This window comes from Lissotriton helveticus, chromosome 3_1 (genome assembly GCF_964261635.1).
Source record: "Lissotriton helveticus chromosome 3_1, aLisHel1.1, whole genome shotgun sequence".
In the NCBI taxonomy this organism is placed as follows: domain Eukaryota; kingdom Metazoa; phylum Chordata; class Amphibia; order Caudata; family Salamandridae; genus Lissotriton; species Lissotriton helveticus.
The window spans coordinates 1757261437-1757279694 of NC_136061.1; the positions used below are offsets into that span (position 1 = coordinate 1757261437).

At 43.3% G+C, this 18258-nt stretch overlaps 1 protein-coding gene across 1 annotated transcript in view; it reads right to left on the bottom strand.

The window, feature by feature from the left end:
* LOC144823769 (membrane-bound glycerophospholipid O-acyltransferase 2-like) overlaps window positions 1-18258 on the bottom strand; it is a 212235-nt gene that overhangs the window by 50047 nt on the left and 143930 nt on the right. The window contains exons 6-7 of the mRNA XM_078682581.1: window positions 17276-17330; window positions 14502-14664 (exon numbers count right to left, since the gene is read on the bottom strand). Coding sequence (XP_078538707.1) covers window positions 14502-14664; window positions 17276-17330 — 218 coding nt within the window. The remainder of the gene's footprint in view (window positions 1-14501; window positions 14665-17275; window positions 17331-18258) is intronic.

Here is an 18258-nt window from a genome sequence, read left to right on the forward strand (position 1 = left end):
ATTTGAGCTACAGAATGTGAATTTTAAAAAATCTGAAAAGACTCAGGTGAGGAACGCAGGATATGAGCCAACTCTGGTTGGTGCAGCTTTGAGCAGCACAGCCTTCTCAAGGTTCAACAATCGTCGTTAAACGTGATCCGCATTAGCAACGCTGCGGGAACGGAAAGGGTGGAGCTCGGCTCGCCCTAGACATATCTGATAACATCTCTCCTTCCCTCCACGACTTGCCCTCCCAGCCCCAGACAGGATATGGGTGTGGAGGTGCCCATCACGCAGCACAGAGGGAAAAGTTTAAATTAAGTGTAGGGGAGATGAGGTGAGGGCCATGACATCACCCTGTGCTGGCAAAGGAGAATCACCTAACGAGCTCCGAGCCGCGCTGGGCCGTGCCTGATAAGGGGGTGATTGATTGCGACTGTTTCACAGGCCGACCACCAGCTATCGGACACTGAGCAGTGCCCACGCTGCGCCACAACAACCGCACCAGGCAACTATCAGAAGACAAGTAACATTAGACGGCCATTGGCAGAAGAGTCCAAAGTACGGTCACAGTGCGGGAAGTCAGCTGGGCAAAGATTTTTGAAATGGGCCCATAGAGCAGAACAATGGGGTGCGGGAGAGGCTTCAGAGGGGACCGGGATCGGGACCGAGCTGGCACAGACTGACGAAAAAACAGCCCTGGAAAAAAAAAAGGAAACACCCACAATGGGCCCACCTCTGCATGACATAAAAAAGGGGCGGGGCTTAAAAAAAGACAAACGCCCACGAATCTGCTCAAGTCGGGGACAAACACTAATTGACACACATCTCTTCAATGGCTAGCCTCCATTTATGGAGCTAGCCAATGGAAGAGAGAGGCGGGTTAAAGCCCCGTACTGAAGATCAAAAAATGTCGCCTGCACGACACTGCTTGCGCAGTGAACGCCAGGCGAAACCTAAAAAGGAGGGTCTCTCGAGACTGGTTGAAATAATTGTTTAACCCAGTGACACAGTCTAGGGCATGGGTACTCACAAACATTTGCCCAGGGGACACAAAGTACCTTTTGTAGTGTGCCCAAGGGCCGCATTGATGCCAAGAGGGTGGTGGAAGGGTGTCTGGGTGGGTCATGGATTGTGTAAGGAAGTTCAAGAACATGTCAAATAAACGGTAAAGCATTTATTTGCAGGTTAATAAATGATTGCCCATTTATTTAACATTTTTTTTAAATATTAGTGCTAGCAAATAAACAGCAGCTGGTGCTGCTATTCAACAAGGGGGTCGCATTTAAAGGTCAAGAGGGCCGCAAGCGGCCCTCGGGCCGTACTTTGAGTATCACTGATCTAGGTCGTCAAAGGGTATCTGGTGAAATGACCATCTCCGGTGTGTATCCTCACCAACTTTACCCTCCCTGGGCTGCTTGTGGAGCTGAAGAACTTGCATCATGAAACTCAGTTGGAAACTCCTAAAGGGGGTGGGTGGGGAGGGTTAAAGGAGCGAAGGAGACGCTTTCTGGACAGCCTCCCAGTCGTTTATGTAACAAGGGGATGGAGGAGAGATGAGAGAAGGCTTTGATGAGCAAGATATGGGCCACATTTTTCAAGGGCTTCAATCAAATTAATCCCCTTAATACATGCCCATTTAAAAGAACTTTGTGGATTAAAAAAGCAGGGCAAAGAGAAGTAGTTCTATAAGTACCACAAATGCTCCTTTCCATCACTGTGTACCTTAAGCACAAACTGTCTGAGCTCCCAAATACACATTATGCAAAACTCAACCAGGGCTGTAAGTGGTCCGGGTCCTGCCTGTGCTCAGCACAAGCAGTTCTATAAAGCAGGTGCCGAGACGGGTCTCTACCGGGCTCTCCATTTTTGCCCTCAGGGTGTTTTTTTTTTAAACTGCAGCAGCACCACCCTTCACTGACTTTGAGGTAACTTCAAAGAAACTCGTTATAGTTCGTTCACACTCTCATCATTCCAGAACGGAATCCTTTTCAATGTTATATACAACGAAGCCATAGTTGATGCTTATTTATCTTACACAACTAACAATAATTGGCAAAGACAAGGGCCCTGACTTGTTGTAGGTGTAAAGTTTCTTGTTGATTTATATTTCTGGATACAATGACAGAAGCATCAAAATACCACTCGGGCGGCACACATTTTTAGCTTATGCATTTTAAGCCACGCCCTCAATTACCTCGGCCACGCCCCTTTCAGAGACCCCCTAGTTTTTTCATTCCACTTAAAGCCCTACCCTCAACCATTTTTTTGCCTCCTTTACGCCTGCCCAAGACTCTGCCTTGAGTGAATCGTACCTCTCCCACAGTGTCTTCCCCAAAATCTCAACGTTTCTGATCCCAAGTTGCAATTGCAGGGCAACTATAATTTCACTAATGATTTTATTTGTTTTCTTATTAATTCCCGTTTGTTAATGATAAATAAATTCGAATTCATTGACTTCATTCAGTCATATAAACATGACTGTCTTTTTATAACGGAAACATGGACCCGAGAGCACTCTAGTACAGATGTACAGAGGCGGTTCCAGCGGGATATGCCCTCCTCAGGCTGGATCATGGTAATAAATCTGATGAGGGACTCACAGTAGTCTTCCAAAATAAATGTCAGTGTAACATTGCTCCTTTTACATTTGCTCTCTGTGAAGCATTTTCTTTTTACCTAAAAATGTATGACACCTATACCTTTTTAGGCCTACTCGTCTACTGTCCCCCGGGGCCAAAGGCAAGCTTTACTTTGTCACTGAGCTTTTTTTTAGAACCTTTTCTGCTCAAGTCTAATTTCACGATTTTGGGGGACTTTAATTTCCATCTTGAAGCATCTGTTTGCAAGGGCACTGGCCTGCTTATTGACATCAAGGCGAGCAGATGTATGCAATTGGAGCATGCCCCGACTCATACAGCCGGCCATATACTCTTGATCGTATTTTTTCCAACAACTCATGTATTCAGATCAGGAGCGGAATCCAGTTTAGGTGGTCTGACCATCAGGCCGTCTTAAAAGCATTTTAGGCCCCCAGGCAAAGCAGTGCATAGGGCACGGCCTACACAACCGCTCACAGGAATAAAAATATTTAATGGAAAATTTGGGTTAAATTCTGGTTTGCATGAGGCCCCTATTCTCGTGGGGCCCCTGGGCAACTACCCAGTGTGCCCATGCGTTAAGATGGCACTGCTGACAATTACCTATTTTTTTCTCTATTACAGTTCCAGGGCCAAGAGTTCATAGCAAAGCTTCAAATTTGAGCCTTAACGTCACACATGGAGTAATGTTTCTGATACAAACTTAAGTAGGGTGGTTAGCCAGCCACCCCACATTTTATCCGGACGCGGACTTGATGGATGCAGAATGCTCACTATGGCTTAGAATTGCTTTCGACACTGTAGCCCCTTTTAAATCTGTAAATCATCTGGCCTCAGCCACGCGTGCTCCTACATCTCAAACGTAACTATGCAAGCCTTAACCACGCATGTGCATGGTTAAGGCAGGGAGCGGTCTAGCTGCTGGGCGGAAGCAGGAAGATCTCGCCAGCAAGAAAGCCAGAGGACGCGGTAAGGTTAGTGGAGCTGAGCGGGGGGTCGTTTTCAGGGCTGGGGGGTCAGGGTAGTTTTCTTAATTAGGGGTTAGGGTGTTAGGCCTAAGGGTAGTGGAAGGGGTTGGGGTAGTTTTAGGGACAGCATGGTGGAAGGGGTCGGGTAATGTATGTTAAGGGGCAGGGTTTAAGGCCTCAAAGCAGAAGGAGGGAATGCGTAGTCAGGTAGTTTTTAGGGCTTAGGAGAGGGCTGGCTCAGGGGGGGTCACTTAGTTTTTTTAATTAGTTGTTAGGGGTTTAGGCCTAAGGGCAGTGGACGGAGTAGTTTTAGGGACAGCGCGAGGGGTGGGAGGGGAGAGGGGTAGTGTATGTTAACAGCAGGGCTTTAAGTGGGGTGAAAAAACTGGGGGTTCTCTCAAAGGGGCGTGGTTGATGTAATTAAGGGCGTGGCTTAAAAACACATAAGCTAAAATTCTGTACTTAGTGTGCCGCCTGACTTGTAGTTTTCTGTTTCTGTCATTGCATCCAGATAGATGATACAACAAGTAACATCATACCTACAACAAGTCAGGACTATTGGCGTTGCCAATGGTTGTTAGTTGCATAAGATAAATAAGTAGCAACTATGACTTCTATATAATATTGAAAAAGCTTCCACATAAAACCTGATGACACCACAGCAATATTGCTGCTCCTGAGTTTCAAAAAGAGAAGGGAAATCAGAGAGAAAAGGACTCTCTTTAAAGGATTTCCCTTCCCCAACAACGCTCACCTGGCATGACGTCATGCCTGTAGTGACCTGACGCTAGGGACAGAGGACACTAGGACCCTGTGGGTCATGAGGGAGGTGACCAGGTCACCAGACACCACATCCGGTCAGGGGACAGGAAGAGGGCAGTCTGGACGGGAACGAGGACGGGGACGGACATGTGGGAACAGCGTGGAAAGGAAATAAAGAATAAAGAGTAGTGTTTACACCCACCTTGTGTCCAGCGTGTAATTGGATGTATGGTGCCTGCAGCGGGGACATGACAACTGGCGACGAAGGTGGAAGAACTGCCACGCGTGCAGGACATCGACGAGGACGGCCAAAAAGACGCAAGGAGCTACACGGGAGCCCACCCCGAGAGCGTCCAACGGAGCCACAGCAGAACGCGGTAAGAAGCGTTCGAGGCACAGCGCGAGTGCCAGAAATCAAAAGCGCGAGGTCCTTGCGCTCGAGATAGGAGATCTCGCGAGAGCAAGTACAGATCACGGCGCCCATTAAACAGTCAGGCGGGGAGAGCCAATGAGAAGATAGAAGAAACGAAGGGGCCATCGCAGGGTCAGGCGAGCGAGATTTCAAGAGCGAAATCTCGCGAGAAGAGAGCGGCCATTTTGGAAAATAGGACAAAAGGAAAAAGGCCATAGGAATAAACAGGGCGGCCATTCCAGAGTCAGGCGAAGAAGAAAAAGAAGCAGAAAAGGAAAGAAAAGGACAAGGAAAGCCTAAAAAAGGCTTAAAGAGACAAGGAGAGCCTAGAAAAGGCTAAAAGAGACAAGGAGAGGACAAAGACAGCCCAGAAAAGGCTAGAAGAGACAAGGAGAACACCAAAAGGACAAGGAAAAGGAGCAAAAGGACAAGGAAAAGAGGACACCAAAGGGACACAAGAGCAAAGGACAGAGAAGCCTAGAAAAGACTAAAAGAGACAAGGAGAACAACAGAAGACGAAGAAGAATTAAAGACAAGAAAAGGACAGAAAAAGCCTAGAAAAGGCTCAAAGAGACAAGGAAAGCATAGAAAAAGGAAAGAATGGCAGACTCAAAGCCCAGCGCGCAATACAGGAGCCCACTACCGTTCAACTTATCGGAGCCACAGGCAGGAATAAGGTGGGAGAAGTGGATCAGACGGTTTGAAAGATACGTAGAAGATACAGATGTAGCAGACGGGAAGAAACGAGGGCTACTGCTGAACTTAGCAGGGGATGACGTCGAAGAACTTCTGGTGACACTGCCTACTGAAGAAACGAAAACATATGACCAACTAAAAAAATGCCTAACAGCCAAATTCGACCCACAACGAAACATTGACTTCGAACGATACACATTCACGGTTGCGTGTCAACGAGCAGACGAAACACTAGATGACTTCGCGACAAGATTGAGAAAATTGGTGACACATTGTGAGTTCGACAAATTCGATAACGAGCAGGCAATAAGACTAAGACTCATAGAAGGCTGTCGCGACACAGGATTCAGAGCAAGAATACTCAAGGAGCCAACGTCGTTGGAGAACATCCTGTCACTGGCAAGAGCAGAGGCGAGAGCAACGGAGCATGCCAAGGAAATGGAAAGAGGGAAAAACGTTGAAATAGAAAACGCGCACTTCACGACAAACAGAGATCGCACAGGCCGAGGGAGGAATGACTGGAGGGAACAAAAGGAAAGGAGGTCGCGCGAAGGAACATGTTTCCAGTGCGGAATGGGATTTCCTCACAGAGGCGCATGCCCAGCGTTTGGCCAGACGTGCCGAAGATGTGGTGGAAGAAATCATTACGCCAGTATGTGCCATAGTGCACAAGTCAGAGGCGACAAGGAAAGAACAGGAAGAAAACAGGAGTCGACAACAAGACACGTCAGGTATATCGACAACGAAAGGAGAAGTATGTCACGAGGGTCAAGCGAAGAAGAGGAAGAAGAGAAAGTGCAAAGACTATACAACATGTCGGAAGTACAGACAGAGCCAGCAGACAAAAGCAGCCGAAGGAAGACAGACAATGCAAAGATAAGAGTAGGAGCGCACGAAGCAGACTTTATTTTGGACAGTGGTGCGACATGCAACGTCATGTGTGTATCTGAGTACGAGAAAATAGAAATGAAGCCGACACTGAGAGCGTCCAAGGTGAAAGTGTTCACCTGGGGGGCAAAGAAAGAGGTAACGAATTTGGGAAAATTCACAGAGGAACTGAGGTACGAGGACAAAATAAAGAAGGAGGACATTCACGTTCTAAAAGGCGATGCCCCTGGACCATGCCTGATGAGCAACAACACCGCTAAAACGATGGGCCTGATAACGATGACATATAAAAAAGAAAAAGGATATGCCGATAGCAAACAAAGAGAAGAAAGAAAAATTAGTGAAAAAAAAAGCACAGCAAAGGGCGGACGTAGAAAGAGAGGAGCAAGAAGAAAAGTGGAGGGCAGAGAACAACGATCAACACGAAGAGAGGCTGACAGAAAGAGAGCAGATGGAGAACGACTAAAAAGCAGAAGAAAGGATGATGGCAGGAAACGACGACAAAGGAAGGGGTACAAAGGAACGATGAGAATACGTAGAAAAAAGTAGGAACCAGAGACTGGGGAGAAGGGTCGACGAGACTGACACTCTCTCTCTCTCTCTCTCTCTCTCTCTCTCTATCTATCTCTCTCTCTCTCTCTTTCTTTTTCTTTTCTTCATGACGACAATGAGCAGGAGAATGGCACCATGAACATTTGTTTGCAACAAGGGGGGAGATGTAGTGACCTGACGCTAGGGACAGAGGACACTAGGACCCTAGGACCCTGTGGGTCATGAGGGAGGTGACCAGGTCACCAGACACCACATCCGGTCAGGGGACAGGAAGAGGACAGTCTGGACGGGAACGAGGACGGGGACGGACGTGTGGGAACAGCGTGGAAAGGAAATAAAGAATAAAGAGTAGTTTTTACACCCACCTTGTGTCCAGCGTGTAATTGGATGTATGGTGCCTGCAGCGGGGACACGACAATGCCGTAACTTCTCCACTAGTGAGAAGTGGGCAGTGTGAGCAGCACACATCGATGGGCCTGCTGTCATTGCAGTCCGGACAAAAACAAAAACAGAGCCCGATAAAAACCCGTTTCGAGCCCCCCTTTAGAAAGCTGCCAGTACTCAGCACCAGTGAGACCCTGCCCACTTAAAGCCCTGTTTAAGGGTTATTGACAGCACGGGGTGGGAGGGGGTATCCGGGTAGTGTATGTTAAGGGGCAGGGTTTTAGGCATCAGGGCGGGGGAGGGGAATGGATAGTTTTCAGGGAAGGTTCCGGGACTCGGGTGGGGGAACAGGTAGGGTTTTTTTAATCTTAGGGCAGGGGAAGAGGGTCAGAATAGTGGCGACCTTAGCCAAGCATACCCCTTTACCATTCATGCCTTTGCCACGAAATTGTGTGGTAAAAAAATGTGTGGTTAAGACGCATTCGTGGTTGGGGCTTCGTAGTAGAGACGCAAGAGGTTTAGTCATGTGTGCCTCTATCATACAACCAAATCATCTCAGAGGTAAACTTACTGCTCCCTGCTTTTCAGAAGACTTCAGGCGCTGGAAACAAAAGTGTTGCCGGCAAGAATTTTAACAGCAGGCACGTTCTAATACTCTTGAAAGAGTAAAGCATAGGTCTTTAATTCTTCACTATAAACGTGCTGTTCTTGAGGCAAAATCTAAATATTGCTCTTGTGGAAAGAACTGTTTAAACTGTTAGTATGCTCTGCTGTCCCAATAATCCAGCTAACCTCGATGGTTCTCCGTATTTTTGTGACAATTTAGCTGCTCTTTTCAAACCAAGATAAGTGAAATTTACTCAGAATTCGCTGATATTAATACTGATGATCAACTGGACCAAGTCAACTGTACTGTTTCTGCGTAATTCAATATAACATGATCCTTAAAGAAAATCTTGTCTTACATTCCTATTACTTCACGCAAATAGGTAACACTTGCTCTGGTCCCTCCTGACTAGATTACTGCAATGTGTTTTAGCTCAACGCCAATCAAAGTTCTCTTAATAAGCTCCAAGGGGTGCAAAATTCAGCCATGTGGCTGATTCTTGACATTTGTAAATATCAGCCACTTTCTCAGGAGATTAAGAAACTGCATTGGCTCTCAGTAAAGGAAAAGAACTGTGTTAACGGCTCTGTGCCTTGCACACAAGGACTTGCGCAATTTCGGTCCTAAAATCTTTAGAGCTAAGTTTCAATGGCATGTACCTAGCAGGACTCTCTGCTCGGCCACTAGTAAGTCTGTGGTTGTGCCCAGAATTCGACACGCTAGATGGAGTGGCAGATCGTTCTCAGGCCCCACAGCTAAACTTGCTTCACTACATCACACTTAAATACAACCAATCACCTGTCGTTTGGGAGAAGTCTTAAAACATGGCTTTTCACTCTATAACTCTGTTCAGCTGTATGGGTCTTCTGTTCTACTTCTCTCTATTGGGCTGTGAGCATTGAGCACCTTGAAACCTTTGGGTATTTGTGTGCTTCTAAAAATTGCTTTCATTCATTCACACTCACCACCTTTAGTTTCTAGAATGCCTCAGGTGTGTACATTATTTTCTAGGGTACCACTGTAACTAATTCCAGGAATAAATCCCTTGAGGGGGTGGAGTCTAGCAGAAACTCTGAGACTGTAGTTGGCGCTTCCGAAAGCTATGGCTGAAGAAGATGTGAAGGCCAGATAGTTCGAGAGGGCGAAGCTAAGGCTAGCTCACTGTGAACAAGAGGAGAGGCGGCGAGAGCGACAGTAGCCCAGGAGTAGAAATTGAGAGAAATGGAGGAGAAACAGAGAGCAAGGGAGGAAAAACAGAGAGAGTGGGAGGAGAAACAGAAGGAAGAAGAAAGAGAGCTGGAAATTGAAAAGATAGGTCTTGAGCGAGAGTAACTTAGGATGGCAGCAATGACAATTCCATCAGAGATAAGAGACTCTGCAACCAGTTCAGACCAGGTTGTGGCCAAGGTTCAAAAGATTTTGTGCATGTGTATGTGGAAGGTCAGGACATTTTGGAATAGTTTGTGAGCTTTGAGATCACTTGCAAGATGCAGGCCTTTAGTTAGGTGTCTAAGGCAGCTGCCTTAAAAGGGTGCATATATATGTATAAATATATGTGGTTAGTGGTCGCGTTAGGAGTACACCTAACCTGTAAGGATGTGCGCACTCTTTCACTTGGAACGCTCTTGTTCCTACAGTCTCTATTCAAAATCAAACTCTGACAAAACTTTGTGATGAACTTGTTCGAAAATTAAATGTATTATTCTTTGTAATTCCGCGATTCCTTTAATTCATTGTAGCTCATGATGATGCTTATATCAACACCCAATGCATTTTGGGTCTCCAAAGTGACCCTACTTCAGGGGTCTATATAAATCAAAAACAAGAAGCCAATTGATTACCATCAATTCCATTACCAGCAGGTCATAAAAAATAACATGATTGCACATCTAATACATATCCCATTCTGATATTCTGAATACAATTTGTGGCTGCTGTCTGTTCTTCACGCAAATTAATATTGTAACCACAAATTCCAAAAGATGGAACACATAAAAACCTTAAAACATTCAAAAACTCAAAGATACCTTATTAAAGTGCGCATATTATAATACATGAATTAGCCGCATATTTCTAAAAACATCTGAGCAATGTCTTTTGGCACTACAGGAACACCCACACTCATTACTAGCTTCGATCACAGTTTAATCGTTATGCTTAATGATTTGTAATCGAGTGATCTGAATTACATACTCAAAGCGCTTTACAAGCTGACAACTAAATGGAACTTAGTGCAAAATATCTCCTAGAGAATACAAACACAGTCTTACTTGCAATTCATGAGCGGATTAACTCCGATTCTGCCGGCATTTCGCCATTACGCGTCAAACACTTCTACTTCAAAAGAAGCGCCGTGTCATGATCACGTGTTGTTCTACGTCGCATTATTTAAAGGAGCCTCCTCTCTTTTAACCGCGGCGCCACCTTGCCAGCGCGCACACACATTAATAAAGTTATACCTTTCAAAACCAACATTCAATAATAAACGTAACTGTGATATATGCACAAAATAACGAATCATCTACTATTGTGAGTCTTAGTCATTCATCTGTGGATCATGAAAAAATTATAAAAAATTAATGAAACAATTATAAGAAACATGCTAGTTCAATCCGGTCATTAAGCCCCAAGGGTTGTAGGGTATTGAGTTTTTTTATCCAAAAATATTCAGCCTTTAGCAATTGTTTGTGTGGATCAGTCCCCGTGTCAATTCTCACAGATTCCAGTAGAGTGAATCTCAATTGGGAAATGTTATGCATGCATATTATGTTATGCATCTAACCAATGCATGGCCACTGTTGACTTGACGTTCTTAAGTCGAACGGAACTTTTATGTTCTGTTATCTGAACTTTTACTTTTCTTTCAGTTAAACCTACATACATTTTGCCACACGGGCACTTTATGGCGTAGATTACATTTTTAGCATCACAAGTGCTGTTATGTTTCATATTGATTGTGTAGCCTTTCAAGGGATGTGTCAGTTCCTTTCCTTTTATGACATTGTTACAATGGGCACAGTTCCCACATATTTGCATTCCTTTGCCATATGACAGACTTTCTTTTTTAGCTTTTTTTATTAACAGTTCTTTTAGATTTTTCGATCTTTGAAAAGCAAATATAGTTTTTAGATTTCTAATGCATCCTAATTTGGGCTCGTTCTCTATTAAATGCCAATGTTTTTTTATGATGTTCTTAATTCGGTTGGCCTCCGTAGAATGTTTCAGAATACATATATTGAAACTTTTCTCTTTTTTCATCCTCGGATTTAACAAAGTTGATCTTTCAATTTTCTCAACTTTTTCAATTGATTCCTTCACCAACTTTTCAGGATATCCTCTTTCCATGAATCGTTTCGCGAATATTTCAATGGTTTGTTGTGTCTGTATTTCTGTGTTGGTAATCCGTTTGAGTCTAAGAAATTGTGAATACGGTAAATGACTTTTTAATGACTGACGGTGAAAACTTTGGAAATGTAAACCACTGTTACGATCTGTGGGTTTTTGATACACTTTGGTCCTTAAAGTATTGTCTTTCAATTCAATCTCCACATCCAGATATGCTATGCTTTGATGACTGATGTTGTATGTGAACTTGATATGTTGATGACATTGATTCAAATTTCTTATGTTTTCCAAAAGGTGATTTTTTTCTCCATCCCAAATTAAGAAAATGTCATCTATGTACCGTTTATATGAGATAAGATGTTCGGTCCATGTTTGTTCTTGGAGGATGTTTTCGTGTTCAAACTTAGACATAAACATATTTGCATAGGTCGGTGCCCCTGCAAATCCCATCGATGTTCCGTTACACTGCGCATTTTTTTTTTATCCCATTTAAAATAGCTATGCTATAATGCGAAATGCATGAGTTCTAACTGAAAGATCTTATTTGCTCCTGTGCATTCATTATTCAATAAGAACCATTCTAAGGCTTCAAGTCCCTCATTGTGGGGAATCGACGTATACAATGCAGTTACATCTATAGTACATAGAAGCCATGTTGATGTATCATGTCGTGGTAGTGATTCCAAGTGGTTTAGAAGTGCTGTAGTGTCTTTTAGGTATGACTTCCAATTTTAGACCATTGGCTGTAGGAAATGATCTAGGTAGCCTTAGAATGGTTCTTATTGAATAATGAATGCACAGGAGCGAATAAGATCTTTCAGTTAGAACTCATGCATTTCGCATTATACCATAGCTATTTTAAATGGGATAAAAAAAAATTGCGTAGTGTAACGGAACATCGATGGGATTTGCAGGGGCACCGACCTATGCAAATATGTTTATGTCTAAGTTTGAACACGAAAACATCCTCCAAGAACAAACATGGACCGAACATCTTATCTCATATAAACGGTACATAGATGACATTTTCTTAATTTGGGATGGAGAAAAAAATCACCTTTTGGAAAACATAAGAAATTTGAATCAATGTCATCAACATATCAAGTTCACATACAACATCAGTCATCAAAGCATAGCATATCTGGATGTGGAGATTGAATTGAAAGACAATACTTTGAGGACCAAAGTGTATCAAAAACCCACAGATCGTAACAGTGGTTTACATTTCCAAAGTTTTCACCGTCAGTCATTAAAAAGTCATTTACTGTGTTCACAATTTCTTAGACTCAAACGGATTACCAACACAGAACACAACAACCCATTGAAATATTCGCGAAACGATTCATGGAAAGAGGATATCCTGAAAAGTTGGTGAAGGATTCAATTGAAAAAGTTGAGAAAATTGAAAGATCAACTTTGTTAAAGCCGAGGATGAAAAAAGAGAAAAGTTTCAATATATGTATTCTGAAACATTCTACGGAGGCCAACCGAATTAAGAACATCGTAAAAAAAATTGGCATTTAATAGAGACCGAATTAGGATGCATTAGAAATCAAAAAACTATATTTGCTTTTCAAAGATCGAAAAATCTAAAAGAACTGTTAACAAAAAAAGCTAAAAAAAGAAAGTCTGTCATATTGTAAAGGAATGCAAATATGTGGGAACTGCACCCATTATAACAATGTCATAAAAGGAAAGGAACTGACACATCCCTTGAAAGGCTACACAATCAATTTGAAACATAACAGCACTTGTGATGCTAAAAATGTAATCTACGCCATACAGTGCCCGTGTGGCAAAATGTATGTAGGTTTAACTGAAAGAAAAGTAAAAGTTCGTATAACAGAACATAAAAGTTCCATTCAACTTAGGAACGTCAAGTCAACAGTGGCCATGCATTGGTTAGAGGCGGGGCATAACATTTCCCAATTGAGATTCACTCTCCTGGAATCTGTGAGAATTGACACGGGGACTGATCCACACAAACAATTGCTAAAGGCTGAATATTTTTGGATAAAAAACTCAATACCCTACAACCCTTGGGGCTTAATGAATGGATTGAACTAGCATGTTTCTTATAATTGTTTAATTAATTTGTTATAATTTTTATAATTTTTTCATGATCCACAGATGCATGACTAAGACTCACAATAGTAGATGATTCGTTATTTTGTGCATATATCACAGTTACGTTTATTATTGAATGTTGGTTTTGAAAGGTATAACTTTATTAATGTGTGTGCACGCTGGCAAGGTGGCGCCGCAGTTAAAAGAGAGGAGGCTCCTTTAAATAGTGCGACGTAGAACAACACGAGATCATGACACAGGCTTCTTTTGAAGTAGAAGTGTTTGGCGCGTAATGGCGAAATGCCGGCAGAATCGGAGTTAATCCGCTCATGAATTGCAAGTAAGAGCGTGTTTGTATTCTCTAGGAGATATTTTGCACTAAGTTCCATTTAGTTGTCAGCTTGTAGAGCGCTTTGAGTATGTAATTCAGATCACTCGATTACAAATCACTAAGCATAACGATTAAACTGTGATGGAAGCGAGTAATGAGTATGGGTGTTCGTGTAGTGCCAAAATACATTGCTCAGATGTGTTTAGAAATATGCGGCTAATTCATGTATTATAATATGCGCACTTTAATAAGGTATCTTTGAGTTTTTGAATGTTTTAAGGTTTTTATGTGTTCCACCTTTTGGAATTTGTGGTACACAATATTAATTTGCGTGAAGAACAGACAGCAGCCACAAATTGTATTCAGAATATCAGAATGGGATATGTATTAGATGTGCAATCATGTTATTTTTTATGACCTGCTGATAATGGAATTGATGGTAATCAATTAGCTTCTTGTTTTTGATTTATATAGACCCCTGAAGAAGGGTCACTTTGGAGACCCGAAATGCATTGGGTGTTGATATAAGCATGATCATGAGCTATAATGAATTAAAGGAATCACGGAATTACGAAGAATAATAAATTTAATTTTCGAACAAGTTCATCACAAAGTTTTGTCAGAGTTTGATTTTGAATAGAGACTGTAGGAACAAGAGCGTTCCAAGTGAAAGAGTGCGCACACCCTTACAGGTTAGACCAGTAACTACAGATTTGGAGAAGGCACTGTGACTCAGTGTAACGGATGTAGCATCACTACAGAAACCGTGAAGGAACGGAACAACTTAGACAAAAGTGTTGTGTGCATGGAGCACCGGTAGTAATATAAATATATGTGGTTGTCATGTCAGTGTCCTTTGAAACCCGGAAAATTGATCCATGGTTTACTTAGAAGATGACCAATGACTCACCGTGGGCGATGGCTCCAGGGACCCTGGACTGCTTTTCTCCTTGCTCGAGTAGCACCTGCCCTCGATGAAGGATACATAGTCCTTGAAGGAGCAGAGTGGACCAGCCACAATCCCCAGGAAGTTGAAGTGGTAGCTCAAATACTCCAGTGGTCCAGGGAGTCTCCTAGAAAGGGGAATAGGAGAATCAAAAAGCATGAATCAGCAAGGACAGCAGACGGGACGAAAGAAGAAGAAACAGGTCAGAAGTGAAGGATGTTATGGAAGTTTGATTTACAATCCCTGGAAGAGGGTAGAGAGGAAGAAAGAAGATAGAGATATGAAAGAAGAGAAGGTGTGAAGTAGAAAGGATAGACAAAACCTTTGCAGGATAAGAGGAGAACTCAGAAGAACACACCACGGTAAAGCGCTCAGAGAGTAAGAAGGGTTAAAAAGAAACGGGAGTGGGATTGTCTGGGAGGGGAGTGACACAGAGCTGTAGGAAGAGGGTGGGTGGATAGGCTGAGAAACTAAAGGAAGAGATTGTCTGGTGCTAATGCAGCATAAAGTCAAAGACTGAGCATAGAAGGAGCAGGAGCACCAAGTAGAAGAAAACAGATGTATGGGTGGGGACAAGGTATAGAACGAAAGAGAGACAGACTAGGGTGAGGGTTTCGGCTTAAGGTCATCAAGAGACTACAGAAGTGAGAAAAAAGAGGAGCAGGCAAAGAAGGAAAGAGAGTGTCAATGGAAAAGAAAGACTAAGAGAGGACAGGGAGATGACAAAATTATGATGCAGCAGCTGTGACGTTTTAAATTCATGCAAATAAAACTATTTTAAACACATTTTACTATGTTGTAGCTACTTATTGAGAGCAAATAGTCTTTCTAACATGTTTTGGCTGTCTAACAACTATGTTTACCTCATTCCCAGGGAATTGGTGCAGTCTCAATAAACAAGCTGCTAGAATCTTCCTTAAAAGGGAGGAGTGTTTGATAAGATATTGGCTCTCAAGTGTCAGGGAGATCCATAAAGGCTATGTTGGAGCCATGAAGCGTAGTAAATTGTGGTTCATGGAGAATGGTGGGGGCTGTTTAGTAACAGCATCACATACTGCTGACTGTGGAGGAGTAGGGGACCACTCTGACCAGAACCCATCTTCACCCTGGCAGACTTTGTAAAATGTATTCAAAGGTACAGAGACTGGACACACTATGTACCAAGAGTCTAAAGATAAACAGGGAGCTTTTATAGAGAATCTGTCAGACATGTTTTAGGCATGTAACCAGTATGTTAAGGCTAATGTCTAGTGGGCATATCAAAGCAAGTAGAGTTCAACCTGTGCATGGAGTGAGCATTCTCAACAGGGTGGGTGTGATGTAGTGTACATGTTAAATCTAAACCGGCCCCTAGCTACAATTAGTTTCTTAAATAGTGGACATTACAAATAAACAAGGTTGTATATGCACGGCTGACAACAATTCTTTATAACCCTGCGTAATGCTCAGTGATGTTTTGCGGTGAGTGATGTTCTAGTCTGAATGTGGTGTGGTGCCGCTGAGGCTGTCGGCACCCTGACTCTGTGAGAGCCATGTACCGTTAGGGACCTTATCAGCCTGCAGACTTGTCGAAGTGTAGTTAAGGCGGCTACATTGGAGTGTCTGGGCCCCGGATCAGACTAAGGGTTATCGGATTGTGAAGGTTCCCCACCAGGGGGTTAGGCTAGCTAATCTTACCCAGAGTCTAGAAGAGCCATGTGCACTGTATTACCTGTTGCAATGGCAATGCCTCTTTCAGGTTCCAGGCAAGAGGTTCTGAGCAGTGCCTTATTTGTGAAAAAAAATGTGTTGGGGCTCTCGTCCTATTAGCACCGCCTAAAACAGGGCAAACTACAAACCATGAAAGTGGGCAGAGGATGTGGCATAATCGCCAGAGCTGGCGACTTGGGAGCTGGGGAACCAGGTTCTAGTCTAGGCATCAGCTCAACTTCTTGTGATTCTGGGCAAACCACTCAATCTCCCTGTAAATTAACGTGTCCTTAACTGGTGCTCATGGAAAGCGCCAGTGTTGATGATTAAGTGCCGGCGCTGAGCACCGGAAACCACTGGCTCAAATTAAGCAGTGGTTCTGAGGAGCTTCTGCCTCGACATGACTGGTTAGGTTAAGTGTTTCTATACAGATTGGGCAGAGTTTAAGAAGTTGTGATTCCGTTTTCATCAAAGACTTAACAAAGACCCTGGGGGTTCTCCTGTGCCATGCCACCCAGGGTTTCTGGTGCTGCATTTGAAACAGTTTGAAGCTTAAGAAGCAAAGGCCTTCCTATCCAAGGCCTTCCAACACTAATCGAGATATCCAGAGCTCCAAGGACGTCAGATAGGCTGGGGAGGTGTTTCAGAAACGTTAACACCCACACCAAGCTGGCCTGATATAATTTATGGATTCTATAAGCCACAGAAAAATTACAATACCTCCGTTTAGAAACATGCAAATTGAAAAGTGAAAATCCAAAAAAAAACAAATTAAAATCAAATAAATTAATAATCAGCTGTGCTTAAATTATATGTTCTAAGTAATCAACATAGCTTGCAGATTACAGTAATAAACAGTCCAAACCCAAGGATAACATCCTATCTAGGCCTGAACAAATAATATTCGAATGCATTATGAGCTGTACGGAGGCAGGCAGCTTTAAACAAAGGCTTTACGTTTTTTCTTTGCGCCCATGTAACAGGACTCAAAGGAATAGACTGTTTACATTTTTGTTAGTGACGCTATACTGTGAACCCCACTTACTTACCTAATGGCCCGGAGCTTTTGTCCTGGGTTAAGTGACTCTGCCTTCTTGGCTGTGCCTGGAGAGAGAGGAGAGTGGCATTTAGTGAATTAAATTACGAGTGAATGTAGTGATGAACGGAAATCAATTTTACAGCAAAGTACCTCTCGAGCACCCCCCTCATGGTTGTCTCTTATTGACTGTTGGAGGTCATGAAAGGTTTTGGGAAAATGCGAATGCTTTCACTGTTTTGTTAAGCTTAAGAGGTTTATCTTGGTGTATGTGTCCACAAAACACATGGTTCGTGAGCAGCGGTGCAGTGGTTATGGTGAAGGAGAAACCAATGTCAATGGCCCCTGTATGCCCTAAAACCAGACAAACGCAGCCAATTCAAACTTCTCACCACACATACAAAGCCCTACACAACACAGGCATGAATACCAGAACACTTTCACCAACCCACCAGACACCCACGCTCTGCCTCACTAGCACACATTCAGAGCATCCGCAAAAGCAAAATTGGAGGTATCTCATTCTCCTACATCGCACCCAAGACACGGAACAACCTCCCTCAACATATCAGAGCCGCCTCCTATCTTCTTGAGTTCCGTAAGAATCTGAAGTCTTGGCTCTTTGTATAAGCACCTTGGGGAACACACACCTACACATCTACCCAAGTGCCGGCATACCCTCTCGGGTGATTGGTGCGCTATACAAATCAATATAATATTACATAACACCAATGCCCCAATGCACCAGTAAATGATTTCTGCCTGTGACACCACAAGAACTGACCACACTGCATGTTTGAGATATTTGGGACAATATCTGAAATCAGGGGCCTTATTTGCTCTGAGTCAATGCAGAAGGGATCTGTGCTTTCCTTTTTTGTGTCTACAGAAAGGGCGGATGGTGACATTTGAAAGTGGTGAGGCGTACAATTATTGTCCTAATGCACCACAGCGATCGAGCGTAGCCAGCGAACCGGAACAACCTACGGAGGGTTC